Source organism: Tinamus guttatus, unplaced genomic scaffold, assembly GCF_059628265.1.
Source record: "Tinamus guttatus ecotype Peru unplaced genomic scaffold, ASM5962826v1 Tinamus_guttatus_pri_ptg000060l, whole genome shotgun sequence".
Taxonomy (NCBI): Eukaryota; Metazoa; Chordata; class Aves; order Tinamiformes; family Tinamidae; genus Tinamus; species Tinamus guttatus.
Genome location: NW_028288594.1, coordinates 4,949,776 through 4,964,045, shown reverse-complemented (window position 1 = coordinate 4,964,045; position 14,270 = coordinate 4,949,776). Strand labels below are relative to the sequence as shown.

Below are 14,270 nucleotides of genomic sequence, written 5' to 3'. Positions count from 1 at the left end.
CGGGCTGGAGATGGAGGAGCTGTGGGAGCAGCTGGAGGGGAGCAGCCGCATGGCCAGGGCTGTACCCGAGTCCTGGGGCAGTGTGAAGCTCCATGCAGCCATGGCTGCGGATACAGGCTCATGCCAGGCAGACCCCATTAGAGACAAGGGCCGGGCAAGGACAAGTGACCCCGATCCTGGGCAGGGCTGTGCCAGGGTGTCCGGGCTCTGCTGGGACCCTGCCAGCACTGTGCCAGGCAGGGCTGCACCGGGCAGATCCCTCCAGGCACCCTGGGGCTGTTCAGCACCCAGCACCGGGTACGGCAGGGCTGCACCAGGCAGACCCTGCTATGGGTCCGCGCGGCCGTGCCGGGCGCTCTCAGGGACCCCCAGCCGGACAGCGCTGTGTCCAGCGTGGCACCAAGACGCGCGGCCGGGCAGGGGGCTGCGGACACCGTGTCCCCGTGCCGGAGCCCACGGCCCGCAGCGTGCCATGCCCGTGGGCAGCGCCGCGTCGCCGGCTGCGCGCTCGGAGCCGCCGCTTGGCATCCAGGAGTCCCCCCGCCCGGCCCGCCCTGTCCGTCCCCCCGGGCTCCGGTTTCCCTGTCGGAGGCAGATGCTTTCGCAGCCCTGTCCCTCCTCCTCCTTGTGCGGAGCAGCGTCGGCGGCGCTCGAGCCGCCTGCCCGAGGTGCCTGCCCAGCCCGGCCCAGCCCGGCCCAGCCCGGCCGGCCGCGGTGCCCGCCGGCCGCGGCCTGGCCGAGGGAGGCAGCGGGCGCGCGCGGCAGGGCAGCGGCCAGGCCCGCGGCCGGCCAGCAGCCCCCTGCCCCGCTGTCCCTCCGGGAGCCAGGAGGGAGCTCGGCTCCCCCACCTGCCCCCCGCCCCTCGCACGATGTTGCCCCCGTCCCGGACCCAGCTGGGGCTCTTCTTCATCCTCCTCTGCCCCGCCAACATCATCGGCCTCTGGTGGTGAGTAGGACATCCCAGGGCTGGGGGCAAGGAGGGCACGCGGGCACCCTTGCGCCGTGGGGACAGACCCCCTGCTCCCTCTTGGTGATGGGGTCTCCCATATGTGGGTCCCCGGTGGTGGGGACCGCTGTCCCATGCGGGGGTAGGTCCAGCTGGCGCAGGGGGGCTTTGCCCTGCGCTGCCAAGGCTGGTGCAAAGCCAGGGACGCTCAGCACATTGGGGACCACTGCTGTGGGAGGGCTGGTGGAGAGGCACCTGGGCACCGGGGCAGTGCTCAGCACAGCCCTGGCAAGGTGCGGGGCACCCGCATCCCGCGGGGAGAGCTGCGGGCTCCGTCCCTGCACCCCAAACCCGCAGCCCGGCTGGTTTGTGCGTGTGTGGGGCAGGGAGGGGGAGCAGAGCCGGCAGACCCCTCCAATAAGTCAACTTTAATTAAAAGCCTGAGGGTCCCCATGGTGTCCCCTCCCAAGCGGTGCCCCTGGACGCGGCGGGGACAAAACCCCTGTTTGTAATGGTGCCTTCATCAAAGGCAGAAACGGCGCTTTGCAGGATACCGGAGGGGGTGGGGGATTCATTACAGGCGCAGAGCTGGGACCCAGCCTTGGAAAGCCCAGGTATCTGTCGAAACATGAACTATTTAAATCTATTAAGAATTTCACCCAGCCTGTCTTTATCCGGTTTTAAGTGCTTAGATTCCAGCTCCCCGGCGTGCCATCCGGGCTATCATTCATTATCTGAGGCTATTCGTCTCCACATTGTCACACTCTTTTGACCCCTAAAATAAAGCTCTCCGTAAGCCTTTCCCCTCCCGTTCCCCCACCTGCCCCACAGTGATTTATTCTGCGGCTCCATCCCCTTCACCAGCTCCCGCTCCAGGGGCACGAGGCGAGAGGGGGGCCGTGCGGGGCAGAAATCAGTGCTGTTGCGCTCGGCTTTACATCGGTCGGGAATTCTCCCTGGCTCTCCCCGCTGTGCTTGCTGCCAGGGAAGGGTTAATGTGGTTCCGAGAGGGGCTGGCGCTAGTATTTTGCCAGAGGACAGGATAGCAGGAGCTCATGTACAGCACCCGAGCGAGGGCAGGGCAGCCTGCTGGAGGCAGGTCCCCTTGCTCCCCGCCACGCACCTCTGGATGGACTCGGGACATGGAGTCTCCTGATGATTTGTGTTTTTTCCCTGGCTGATTTTTGGGCTGTCTCTTGATCTGCCCCTGTTATCTTTACCCCATCATCGTCCATAACACCCTGGCAATCCTGTTATCCTCAAGCTTGTGCCCTGCACCCCAGCATGTCCCCGTGCTCGGGGGACATTCCAGCAGGCAGGAATGAAGTGGGAGCTTGCTTTGCCTTCAGTACAGGGGTGGGTGGATGGGACCAGCACAGCCAGGGTGCTGGGGGCCCCGCTGCCCCCTCTCTGGGTGCTCAGAGCCTCTTCTCCCTGTCAAGCGCGGGTCACGTTGGTGCTGTGACCATGCCGTGTGTGTGCTGGCATCGCCGGCTCGGGGAGATTAGAAGGATTTGGCAGAGGAGGGCAAGGGGTCAAACTTGTTTTTTTCTTCCCTTAAAGAAAGAAGAAAAGAAACCCTTAATTTAAGAATAATAACTCAGCTGCAAGCAGCGCGGCTGAATGCGCTCGGCAGCGCGGCGGCCGCGAGGGAATCACCAGCTCGCACTGTCCTTCGCTCCAGGGCCTGGAGCGAGTGAGCCCGGAGGAGGCGATGGGCGTGAGACCCCAAGTGTCCTCGGACAGGGCACTTTTCTGGCCAGGTGCAGAGCAATTGGCTGATTCATGAGCCATTTCCCCTGTTACTTAGAGCTCAGGATCTTCTGCCTCCGGCTGAGCTCATTCCTCATCTCCAGGGAACTCTTCCTGTGCAGGGGAGAGAGCTGCAGGCAGTGCCTGGCCCTCCGAGCCATCTCAAGATGGGCATCTTCCCACATGCCCACACTGATACCTGCTCCCGCCGCCAAGTTTGGGTGGCACCTGGCTCTGTTGGCTTTGCCCTTCCTGAGAAGTGGATGGGATGAAGTTGTGTGTTGTACCAGGTGCCAATGCCCCTTGGCACCTGCTTCTTGCTGTCCCTGTCACCCGTGCATGGGGACCTTGGTGTCATGCCTTCATCGCTGTGTCTCCATCCACCCTCTCGGGGTTACAAGGGACAGCGGGGGCACTGTGGGTGCTTATTCGAGGGGGCACATGCCCTTGGGCAGGAAAGGAAGGAGTTTCCCGCCCCCTTCCCTATTTGCAACGCACTGGATGTGCAATGGAGGGGGGGGCCCTGGGGCTACCCATCCCAGCGGATTCTTTGAGGGTTTTTCCCCACATCTGTGACAAAGCAACTGATCTGTGAGTGTCATGGCTGGGTGAGAGCCACAGTTCAGTTGTGTAGCAGGGCCGGATCCAGGCACAGCAGAGCTTAGCCTTTCACAAGTGGTATCTGCTGCTTGGATCCTGACGGACAATTGCATTTACAGAGGAAAAAAAGAGCTCTGGTTTGGGAGTGACATCAGAGGAGCGACATGATGCTTCTCTGATGCCACTGTAGCCAGAGGAAGAGCATCCCCATTGCAGCAGCTTGCAGTCAGGTTTCTGAAGATGCCACTACCCTCCTTCTATACCCTCAGGGCTTGAGAAAAGCCAGAAGATGGGGATGGAAGGACACACGGGTGCTCCGGGGCGGAGGGGCAGCTGGCCACGCTCAGCAGAGGGGACACACATGCCATTCGTGGCTGCAGGTCCCTTGGTTAGCACCAGACTGCAGAAACTTCATCTGTCTTGCCCATGTGGTCCCTGAAAGATGCATTTCTCCCTTCTCCCTTCCTTGTGTCTCCTCATTTCCCACCCAGTTCCCCATTAAGTGCTTGTTCCTCCCCAGGCAGGGCAGATAGGGACCACCTGGGGTTTCCCATCTAGCCTGGACAGTGTAAGAACCTGGCAATGCAAATCTGGCATTTCAGGAGCCCTAAAGAAGCGGGTCTAGAGCAGGATTTTGGCAGGGTTTTAGCTGGGATGGTTTGTGCTTGGGATCGCTTGGCCCACTCAGGCATGGAGTCATGTGTGGCTGGCATGGGAGCCCGTCTCCCAGCCCGCACACACATGTTCCTGCTGGCGCGTCCCCACCATGCTCGCCATCTGTCCCACACGCTGCTGGCACATGTGTGTGGGGCCAGTCCCCACTGCTGTGGCCAGTGAGTCACGTCACATGCAATGCCCCGACTGCCGTGGGGCTGCAAGCCTGGAGGAGGCCCTGCAGGAGTGTGGGGTGCCAGGAGGGAAGGGGAAGCTGGGCTTCCCCCATGAGCTCTCCCTGACGCTGCTGCGTACAGCTGAGTGCCGTGGTGGTCGGGAGGTGAAAGAGCTGCAGTGCTACAGCAAGGGAGAAGAAGTGCTTGGGAGACGTGGCTCCAGCCATGGATCTGAGGTGACCTGGAGGGATGGAGGGGCCTCCTGCCCTGCACTCCCTTGCAAGCAAGCAATGTGCATGCCCCAGCATCCCTGGCCTGCGCTGTGTTCCCACCTGCATCCACAGCACCCCGGAGCGAGCCCTGGCTCCTCCAGCACTTGTTCAGCTTAGCCTTGTCTCCAACCACCAAGCAGGACTGGGGAAGCACCCGCTTCTTCACTGGGCTACTTCGAAGGGCAAAGAGCCCGGATGGCCCCGTGGTCGCTCTCCAGCTAGCTCAGCACACCCCGGCATAGGTTTCATGTGCCAGAGGATTCCCAGTCTGGTCAACACCGGCCGGCGGGCACAGCTCGGCGCCGAGCCTGTGAGGACAGGCTGCAGGGCTGCAAATCCTGCCGGGAATGCCTGTGGGGCCAGCGGCGTGAGTCAGCGCCGGGCTTGCGCCAGCTTCCCGCTGACCTGCGCGCAGCCCCGGCCCCCCACGGCGCCCGCCAGGGCTGCCCGGCCATCCCGGGCACGTCCTTGTGTGCGGGCCGAGTGGCAGCAAGGCAATGTGCAGGGCTCGTGTCCCTGCTCTTGCTGGCTGCGACTCCCACCCCAATGGGCAGGCGTCAGGGGTGCCTCTTCTCAGGCTGGAAACGTTGCCCCCATCTCCAGCCAAAATGGCCATGGGAGGATTCAGCCTATTTCCAGATGATTCAGGAGGGTTTCCAGATGCTGCCAATCTGGGAAAGGCCTGAGATCTCACCCTCCCTGTGGCTCATCCAAAACATCGCTGTGTGATCCTCCCTTGTGCCATCCCTTTTCCCTGCCCCCAGTCCCCCTGGCTCTCCTGTGGGGACCCCGCAGGGTGCCCAGGCATGCTCTGTGCATGCACGATGCTCCTGGGCTCAGCGCCTGGGGCTCGACCCCTCTGGATGCCCTGCCAGGCCTCCTTCCCATGCAGGAGGGTGCCGGGTGCTGGCCAGAGCATCCAGCTTTCGCTCGGGTGGGCTCGTGGGCAAGCAGGGTCCCACAGCCCTGTGTGGCAGCTGTGCTCAGCAATACGTGGGCCAGGCTTTGCACCACCCCAACTCCCCGCTCTCCCAGGACCGACAGAAGGACACAGCGTCCACTAGTGGCAGATAGCCCGATTAAACCCCTTTCTTCTTATCCCCGGGCCTTGGTCACCGCCTTGGGATGGCTGCAGGGGTGCAGCTTAGCCTCAGCATTACCCTGCAGCAGGCAGCTCCATGAGCTGCTGCCTTGAGAAATCCTCTGTTTTCTGGGCAGCTTCCAATACATTTATGTCCCTCTTAATTGCCACGTGGTTCTGAACCTCGGAGGAAGGCAAGGAGCAGGGTCCCCCTGTTTGGTCCAGCCCCACGGGGACTTGCAGTTTTCCCCATGTCCCAGGTGCTGCTGGCAGCTGAGCCCTGGCCGTGCCCGCCAGGCCTGTGACTTGCTGCTTATTCACTCCCTCGCATTCCTCCCGCTCCCCTGCCAGCACCTGCAGCCCCGGTTAGCAATATCCCTCCAGCAGCACTCGCGGGGCGACGGGGAGCCGTGCTCTGCCAGGGCTTGGGCTGGCGAAGCATCGTGCCCAGCTCTCACCCTGCTTGCACATCTCGCATGGAGATGGGTGTGTTTGCAGGGAGCCAGGGCTCGGTGTCTGGCACCGGCTCCCGCTTTCTCACAGGGATATCTCTGGTTCTGCTACTTGTGAGCAGCCTGAATATGGGGCTGAGGGCAGGGTAGATGTGAGTTGTGGGGTACCTGCAATAAAAACCCTCCTTCAGGCAGCTCTGGCTGTGGGCAGACACAATTCTGGGGATGCGATGATGGACAGGGAGCATCCCTCTGGTTCCCCTCCTCTCCCTTGCATCCCAGGCTCTTTCCACTTACTACCTCTCTGCAAGGGGCCCTGATGCCTGTCAGGACTGAGACTATGACTTAGCTCACATGTCGCTCACCCACAGAGATGTCCCCGGGCCACAGCTCAGCTCCCAGCCACTGCGGGGCAACCACCACTCCATCCTCCAGGGCTGCTTGCTCAGAGATCCCAGGGGAAACATCAGTAGCACCAAAGGAGATACTTTTCCAAGCAAGATGCAGGAGAAACTTCTTGTCCTTCCCCTAAAAACCCGAACCCTTGCAACAGCCTCTGTGCTCAGAGGCATTGCCTATTGGCCATCCTGGCTAGCTGGCAGCAGGGCAAGCAGGAGAGACGTTCTGAGCACTTGCATGGGCTGAGCTGTCGCTGCCCCTGCCCAGGCTGCAGCAGGGATGGTGACACAGGGAGCACGGGCTTTGTACTGGCAACTCCCACCCAGCCATTTCTTCCATATGGGAAAATGCCCCTGGAGCCAGAGGGCCCATCTCATGCCGATCTGCATTCCTTATCTAAGATGCACGTGGCATTTCCAGAGGCCAACCCTCCTCTTTCTCGCTGCATGGCTCTGCCAGCCTTGCAGATGCTCCCCTCACATTGAGACTGCTGAGAGCAGCCAAGAGAAACCCTGCCCTGCACCATCCGTGGGGTCCGAAAGGGAGACAGGGATTTGTGCCAGACTCCTTGGTTTGTGATTTCGGCTGGGGACTATGCTGGGACCCACTGGAGGCTCTGTGACCCAGAGCTGAGCCGGAAAAGCCTGTGATTATGTGTCTTATGAGCCCCTGGCTCTGTCGCAGTGGAGAGCATGTCCAGGGCGCAGGGATTGCATCAGAAACAGGAGAAAATCTTGTTCCCTCTACGTCATGGGGGCCGGGGTCAGGCTGCGGCTCCGGGAGTCCAAGGGCCACGGACAACGGGTTGGCGAGGCCGTGGGTTGCGCTCCTGCTCCCGCTATTCCCTGAGCTGCCCTTAGGGCTGCGGAGACCATCTCCCATGCCTCAGTTTCCCCTTTTGGTGATGCAAAGGGAAACACGGTCACAGGGTAGAGCGGGGCTTGCCGTGCCGGCTCCTTTGGGGGAGAGGGCACCGGGGCAGGGACGACGCTGCGCTGTGCCCGTGCGGCCCTGCCTCGGGCAGCCGGGCGGGCTGGGGGGCCGCGCGGACGACCCGGTTCCCCACGCGGGGCAGGGGGAGGAGAGCCCGGCGGCAGAGGTGGGGCGCCTTAATTGTAGATGCGGGAGGCCTTGGAGCAGGACAAGCTCAGGCAGATCTGGGCCCCGCGCCGGAACCCTTGCCAAAGCAGTAGCAGTTTGGCAGCATTTTTCTTGCCCTTGCCTCCCCCCCCACCAGCTTCCCCCCCCAACCCCATTGCTACAAAGCAAAACAGCTCGCGGGCTCCCGGCAGCCTCCCCGCGCGCGAAAGCAGAGCCCAGCGGAAATTAATATTGTGCCGGACTTAGGCAGCCGCCCCACGCCTCGCTAGCGAGGCCGGCGGGCGCCCGCGTGGCCGGGACCGCGGGTGCGGAGCGCGCGGGGCTGCCGAGCCGCCCTCCGGGCCCCGGCTCTCCCCATCGTGCCGGCCCGTCTGATCCAGCGGGCCGGGGTGAGCCGCAGTTCAGCATTTGATCTGGCGGCCTCGGGGCTCGCTCGTCGTTTTTATAAGAGTACAAAGAGTCCTCTTTTAATGAAAAGTCCCGGCCCGGCTCCCCTTCTTCTCCCCCACCCCGACGCATTGGGCAGCCAAAGCTCGCTGTGACCGACGCTGCGAGCGCGCGGCCCGCGGACCCCCCGTCCAGCTCTGTCCTGCTGTACCTCAGTGGGAGCGAACCCCACACAGGGGACACCCGGGCTGGGGGTTGCTGCTGAGGGCTGGGGACACAGGTTCGAAGGCACCGCATGCATGGGACACACCGGGCACGGGCAGTGGGTGTGCTTGGGCACGGGCAGTGCGTGCTCTCACCTCCCTTTGCCCACTGGAGGTCACCTTTCCAGGCTGCATCCCTGCACGGAGCTTTACTGCCTTATCCCTCCTCGGGGCTCTTCTTGCAGGCACCTCCTTCCCCGACCCAGCCACGCTGCCCCCGTGGGACTGCCCTGGCTCCCCAGCAGCCCCATATCTTGCAGGAGGGGCTAGTAGACCAATGCGGGGGCTGTGGCAGTGGGGATGGCCATGCGGCTCCATCGGCCGCTCAAGGAGGGCAGTGGGAGCTGCACAAAGGTCAGCCCGGCCCGGGCTCTTGCTCGCTTGGTGCTGGGGATGGCTCCTGGTGCAGGGGAGCGAGGGACGGACTCATTCATGGCCTGGTGTGGCGCTGGGTGCCCTGGCAGCTCCTGGAGCTCTGTGGGGACTGCATGTTGGGCAGCTTTGCAACCCAAATGCAGTCGAAGAACTCCAGCCCCCCGGCTGCAAAAGAGAAGAAAGAGACTCAAAAGATACTTAAACACGCAGCTTCATCTTGCAATTTTTGAGCCTCTGGGGCTTGGCCAGACTATAAAGACTCGGGAAGCTGCACAGCACCCGGTGCTCTCCTGTGAGCGCGGCTGCGAGCAGCTCCAGTCCACAGGGGGCCCTGCGGAGACGTGGCCGGGGCCTCCACGCCTGGGAAGGGAGAGAGGCTGCAGTGGGGCCAGGGCGGCAGAGCCGCGCAGAGCCTGGTGACCCTGGTGTCTGTGGCCAAGCGTGCCCTGCTCTCGGAGGCCAGCACTGTGGCGAAGTGTGTGGAGAGGCCATGGGATGCAGCATCTCCGGGCAAATGGGCTGCAGTTTGCAGGGCAGGAGACTCTCAGGAGCCCTGTGGGAACCAAGCTGGGCTCCTCGCAGCTCTGGAGGGCACTCGAGGCAAAGCGTGTGGGGAGCGGGCAGCAGCTTGTGCACAAGCGTCACGCAGGGAACATGGCATCATGCTTGGCTTTGCCTGCTCACCCGCAGAGGCAGCAGCCTCGCCAGCGAGGTGCTGCCCTGGCGCGGGCCCAGCCTGGCCCTCCTGCGCCGGCATCGGCAGGGCTGCCGGTGCCGCGCACATCCCTCCCTCCTGCGCGCGCGGCGGCCCGCGGCACCGTCCCCCGCGGCTGCCACCGTGGGACCAGGCAAGAGGCCTGGCTGCCAGCCAAGGGCTTTATCTCCAGCAAGGTCACCGGGCTCAGCTCCCACGGGGAGAAGCAGTGCAGCCCTCCCGGCGTGGGGGGAAACGGGGCAGGAATGCGGCCCGCGGGCGGGCTCTGCCCTGTGCCGTGGTACCATGCGGACCTGTATGGGTCTCATCGAGGTGCTGGGGCAGCACAAGGTCACCACTGCCCCTGCATGGCACAGACATCGCTGCCACCTCCTGTGATGTCCCCAGAGCAAGACCAGAACTGTCCCCCAGCCTGCCCAACCCTGCTCCAGTAGTGGGGGAATCCCTCTGCTCCCCACCTAGCTGGGCAGGACGTGGTGTCCCCAAGGATGCTGGCACCCAGGTGCCACCCACACTGTCCCCCACGCAGCCGCCGCCAGCTCCACAGCCCCACGCTGGGCACTGCCCGCAGCCCCTGCTCCCCAGGGTGTCCCCATTGCGGCGCGGGCACCCGGCCCTGACCCGGCGCTGCTTTTGCTCTGCTCGCTGTCCCTCCTGCAGGGCAGTGGGCAGCCCCCTGGTCATGGACCCCAACAGCATCTGCCGCAAGACGAAGCGGCTGGCCGGGAAGCAGGCGGAGCTGTGCCAGCTGGAGCCGGAGATTGTGCAGGAGGTGGCCAAGGGCACCAAGCTGGGCGTGCGGGAGTGCCAGTACCAGTTCCGCTTCCGCCGCTGGAACTGCACCAGCCACAGCAAGTACTTCGGAAAGATCCTGCAGCAGGGTAAGGCCACGGCCCCGCTGACCCCCCACCCTCTCTGCTCCCCAAAACACGCTGCAGCCTCCAGCCGCGAGGCTGCACCCGCCGGTGCGCGTCCACCCGTGCGCGCGGGTGTGCAGGTGTGTGTGTGCGCACAGCCGCACCGGGAGCCCCTGGCAGCCCAGCCCCTCGGGGCGAGCGTGTGTGTGTGCGTGCGTGTGAGCAGCGCGGGGGCCTCGTGCTGCACAGCGCAGTCACGCCGAGCTTTTACTGCCGGAACATGTCTCCCCGTGTTGTAATGAAGCAATTAGCGATGCTCCCAGACAGCGCGGGGCTTCACAGAGCCCAAGAATGCACCCGTGTCTGGCAGTGATTTACTGCTGCCCCAGGACCCCTCTGGGGGAAGGGGTCTGCGAGGGAGGCAGTGCTGGGAGCTGCCCCTGGCCCAAGGGAGCTCTGCACATCCCCTCTGTGCTGGCCTTGGAGGGGACGTGGGACAGGGCAGCTCGCCCACGGTCCCCAAGGTGGGCACCCAGATGTCACCACTGCGGGCACTTCCCATGCCAGAGGGAAAGGGGCTGGGTGTCAGGGAGGGACAAGCGGGTCCTGTGCATGCACCAGCCTGGCCTTCGGCAACTGGATGGGGAAGCCCAAAGGCCCTTTCTAGTGCTTGGAGAGCTGGTGTGGCCACGTCCCTGGACTGGCAGCACCTCTCCCAGGTGGTTACATGGGGTTGGGTGCATCCAGGCAAAGGCAGAGCAGATATGTCCTTGGGTCTTGCCAGGAGGCCAGCGGGGCCACAGTCCCCAGTGCAGAGCACCCTGGGCATCTCCAGTATCGAGATGCTCCTCATTTTTGTGGAGTTGGGAACTTGGCCCAAGAGCTGCCCACCAGCAGGGAGGGAAGAGCTGCCACTGTGGGACCCTGCCAGTGCCCAACTCACTGAGGAGGGGAGAGCAGAGAGCTCAGGGGGAGCCACCCACTTCTGCCTCTCAGTGGGGACATGTGCCCATGGCACAGCTCTGTCCCTGAGAAAGTGGCCCAACTGGGCATGGCGGGCACATTTAAGGCACTGATTTGCAGAGGTGGGATCCCACCAGTCTGGAGATACATATTCAGTCCTGGGACAGAGAGCCAGGGACAGCCAAAGGGACTGTCCTGCCTCCTGAGCAACCTGTTTGAAGGCTGTCCTGGCAGTGAGGCAGGTGGGATCTGTGCCAGGATGGGCTCCAGGCTGGAAGCGGGCTGTGCTAGCCTGCCAAAGCCAGGCCAGATGGCGAGTGGGTGATGCTGACAGATGAACTGTCTGGTACCTGGGGGGAAGCTCGGGTTGGAGGAGTCACGGGCACATTGGGCATGGGGATGCTGGAGGAGCTGCCAAGCTCCATTTGGCCCAGTAGCTTTGCCAGGGTCACTGGTATGAGCAGTGTCGCAGGGACGACGGTGAGGCTGGGAGTCCCTGGGCCTCTCCCGGGAGAGACAGGAGGCCGAGGGAAAGCCCATCTGGAGGTGCAGAGCTCCTCGGGGCTGTAGCTGTGGGCAACAGATAGAGAGCTCGCTGTGAGCCGAGAGCATCTCTGCAGGCAGACACTAGCCTTGCTTCAGCTCTGCACAGGCCAGCCCAGGCTCCCCGGCAGCCCTGGCATCTGCTCAGCAGCCTCCTCTTTCCAAGTGAAGATGCTGCAGCAAGCCCTGGTTTCCATCCATGGCCTTCCTGGCTGGTCCCGTATAACATCTGACCATGGTCCCATGTGTGGGGGCACCCCAGCTGGTTGCAAGGCATCCTATTCCCTCCGAGACGGGGTGCAGCGCCACGGTGCTGCAGTCGCAGCCGTTCCCTGGGGGTGCCTTCCCAGAGAGTCCCAGCAGCTGGAGGCAGAGTGACAGCAGCTGAGGACTCCCCCCTTTCCAGAAGGGCCCTTTGAGAGCTCGGGGGGTGCAGGTGTGTGCAGACACACGGTCAGCAGCCTCTTGATGCACATGTTCACTGCAGGCATTTGCTGCCCCCATGCATGTGCCTTGCAGTGGTGCCTGGGCTCCCCAAAGCCCGGAGGGACATGCAGGGTCACAATGTGACCAGGACACGCATGGCAAGGCTGTGGGGCTGTCTCAGGAACAATGAGGCCCCCAAAAGCTACCATTGTGAAGGGGACGTGCAGCCCATCCAATGCTGCATCCCAGGGCCATCCGGGGTCTAGCTGGGGGTGATAATATCCCCCCAGCCCCTCTCTCTGTCCCTATGTGGGCTGCAAAGCCCTGCCACATCCCCCTGCCAGCCCTCCCTGGCCACGCCACTGCCGTGTCGTGTCCCCTCCATCCCCATGCCATCAGCACCACTGTGTGTCCCCCCGGGCCACCCCTGGCGTTCGAGTGGGCAGGAGGCCGCCTGGCATGGGGGAATGTGGGACCCCCCCGAGCAGGGCGCCGCGCTCCCACTGCCAGAATCCCCCGCTGGCTGCGGCTGCGAGCGGCAGGTCTGGGCAGGGGAAGGATGCTTGGAATTTGTGTCCCGGAGCAGAGCGAGACAGGAGCAAATACTAATAATAAATAATCCTGTAGGGTGGAGGCTGCGCCGGCGGAGGGAGGGGGGCAGGCATCTCCCATGGCAAAGGGGGCATGGAGGGGGGCCAGGCAGGACGGCTTCACCCCAGGCACCCTGGAGAGGGGCAAGCAGCACCCGCAGGGCATCTCCCGGTGCCATCGCCCTGCTCTCCCCGGGGGTCCAGCTTGCACCTGGGGGTGGGATTTTCACAGCTCTGGGGGAAATAGGGGGACAGCGAGGGGGAAGTGGGTACCACCTGGTTATAAAGCACCCCTCCCATCCACCGGCACCCCAAGGCACTCTATCTGTCTATGGGCAGCCCCAGCTCTTGCAGGGGGAGGCAAGGGGCAGAACGGGAGAGCCAAGCACCCGTGGGGTGTAATGGGTCCCGTAGTTGCTTGCTGAGCCCACACGTGGGTCCGTGTCGCTGCCCTGCAGATATCCGCGAGACGGCGTTCGTGTACGCCATCACGGCGGCGGGCGTGAGCCACGCCATCACGCAGGCCTGCAGCATGGGCGAGCTGCTGCAGTGCGGCTGCGAGCTCACGCGGAGCCGGGCCCCGCCGGCGCCCACGGCCGGCCCCGGCGCCGACGGCACCGCCTGGGAGTGGGGCGGCTGCGGGGACGACGTGCAGTTCGGCTACGAGAAGTCCCAGCAGTTCATGGACGCCAAGAGCAAGAAAGGCAAGAACGACATCCGGGCCCTCATCGACCTGCACAACAACGAAGCCGGGCGCCTGGTAAGGACCCTCCGCTCCCATCGCTCCGCTCCTGTCATTCCCATGGGGTGGCTGCGATGGGACCCCATCGCCCCCACTGATCACCCAGCTCAGCTCTCATCATGCATCTCCCAGCAAAGCTCTCCCTCCCCACGGACCCCTCTGCCCATTGCCACCCACCCAGGCCAGGGCGGCACCCAAGAACCAGGGGTGCTGAGCTGGGGGTGCTGGGCACGGGTGCCCAGGAGGTGCCCAGAGAGGACACCCCTGAGCTGAGCATCCCCCTGTCCTCCCAGGCGGTGCGGAGCTACATGAGGACGGAGTGCAAGTGCCACGGGCTGTCGGGCTCCTGCACCCTGCGGACCTGCTGGCGGAAGATGCCCCATTTCCGCGAGGTGGGCGACCGCCTGCTCGAGCGCTTCAACGGCGCCTTCAAGGTGATGGGCGGCAACGACGGGAAAACCCTCATCCCTGTGGGCGATAACATCAAGCCGCCCGACAAGCAGGACCTCATCTACTCGGCCGACTCTCCCGACTTCTGCTCGGCCAACCGCAAGACGGGCTCGCTGGGCACGCGGGGCCGTGTCTGCAACAGCACGGCCATGGACACCAGCGGCTGCGACCTGCTGTGCTGCGGGCGCGGGCACCGCGACGAGACCGTGGTGCTGGAGGAGAACTGCCTGTGCCGCTTCCACTGGTGCTGCGTGGTGCAGTGCCGCAAGTGCTCCGTGCGCCAGGAGCTCAGCCTCTGCGTGTGACGGCCCCGGCCGCGCCACCGCGGCCAGGCCGGGACGCTTTGGGGGCCACCGCCAGCCCCAGGACACGGAGAGGCCGCCCTGGAGAGGGGGTTGAGCTGGCGGCAGGGACAACGTGGGGAGCCCAACTCTCGCCCTTGTCATGCAGGGGACATTTGGGGGCTGCCTGGTGTTCCCGCGGCCCCTGCAATGGGAGCTGCTGGGGCAGAGCTGCCACCAATAAA

The 14,270-nt window shown here is 64.1% G+C and overlaps 1 protein-coding gene across 1 annotated transcript; it reads left to right on the top strand.

The window, feature by feature from the left end:
* Nucleotides 1–869: 869 nt before the first annotated feature.
* On the top strand, nt 870–14,049 carry WNT6 (Wnt family member 6). The gene is made up of 4 exons (XM_088540344.1): nt 870–946; nt 9,834–10,054; nt 13,011–13,312; nt 13,588–14,049. Exons 1-4 carry the CDS (start codon nt 870–872, stop codon nt 14,047–14,049), a joined length of 1,062 nt encoding a protein of 353 aa, XP_088396470.1.
* Nucleotides 14,050–14,270: the final 221 nt, after the last annotated feature.

Excerpts from the sequence above, each read along its gene's own strand:
- WNT6 (XM_088540344.1), top strand. The coding sequence starts at position 870 with ATGTTGCCCCCGTCCCGGACCCAGCTGGGGCTCTTCTTCATCCTCCTC. Across the intron at positions 947-9,833 it reads AACATCATCGGCCTCTGGTG|GGCAGTGGGCAGCCCCCTGG; the intron begins GTGAGTAGGACA and ends TCCCTCCTGCAG. Across the intron at positions 13,313-13,587 it reads ACAACGAAGCCGGGCGCCTG|GCGGTGCGGAGCTACATGAG; the intron begins GTAAGGACCCTC and ends CTGTCCTCCCAG.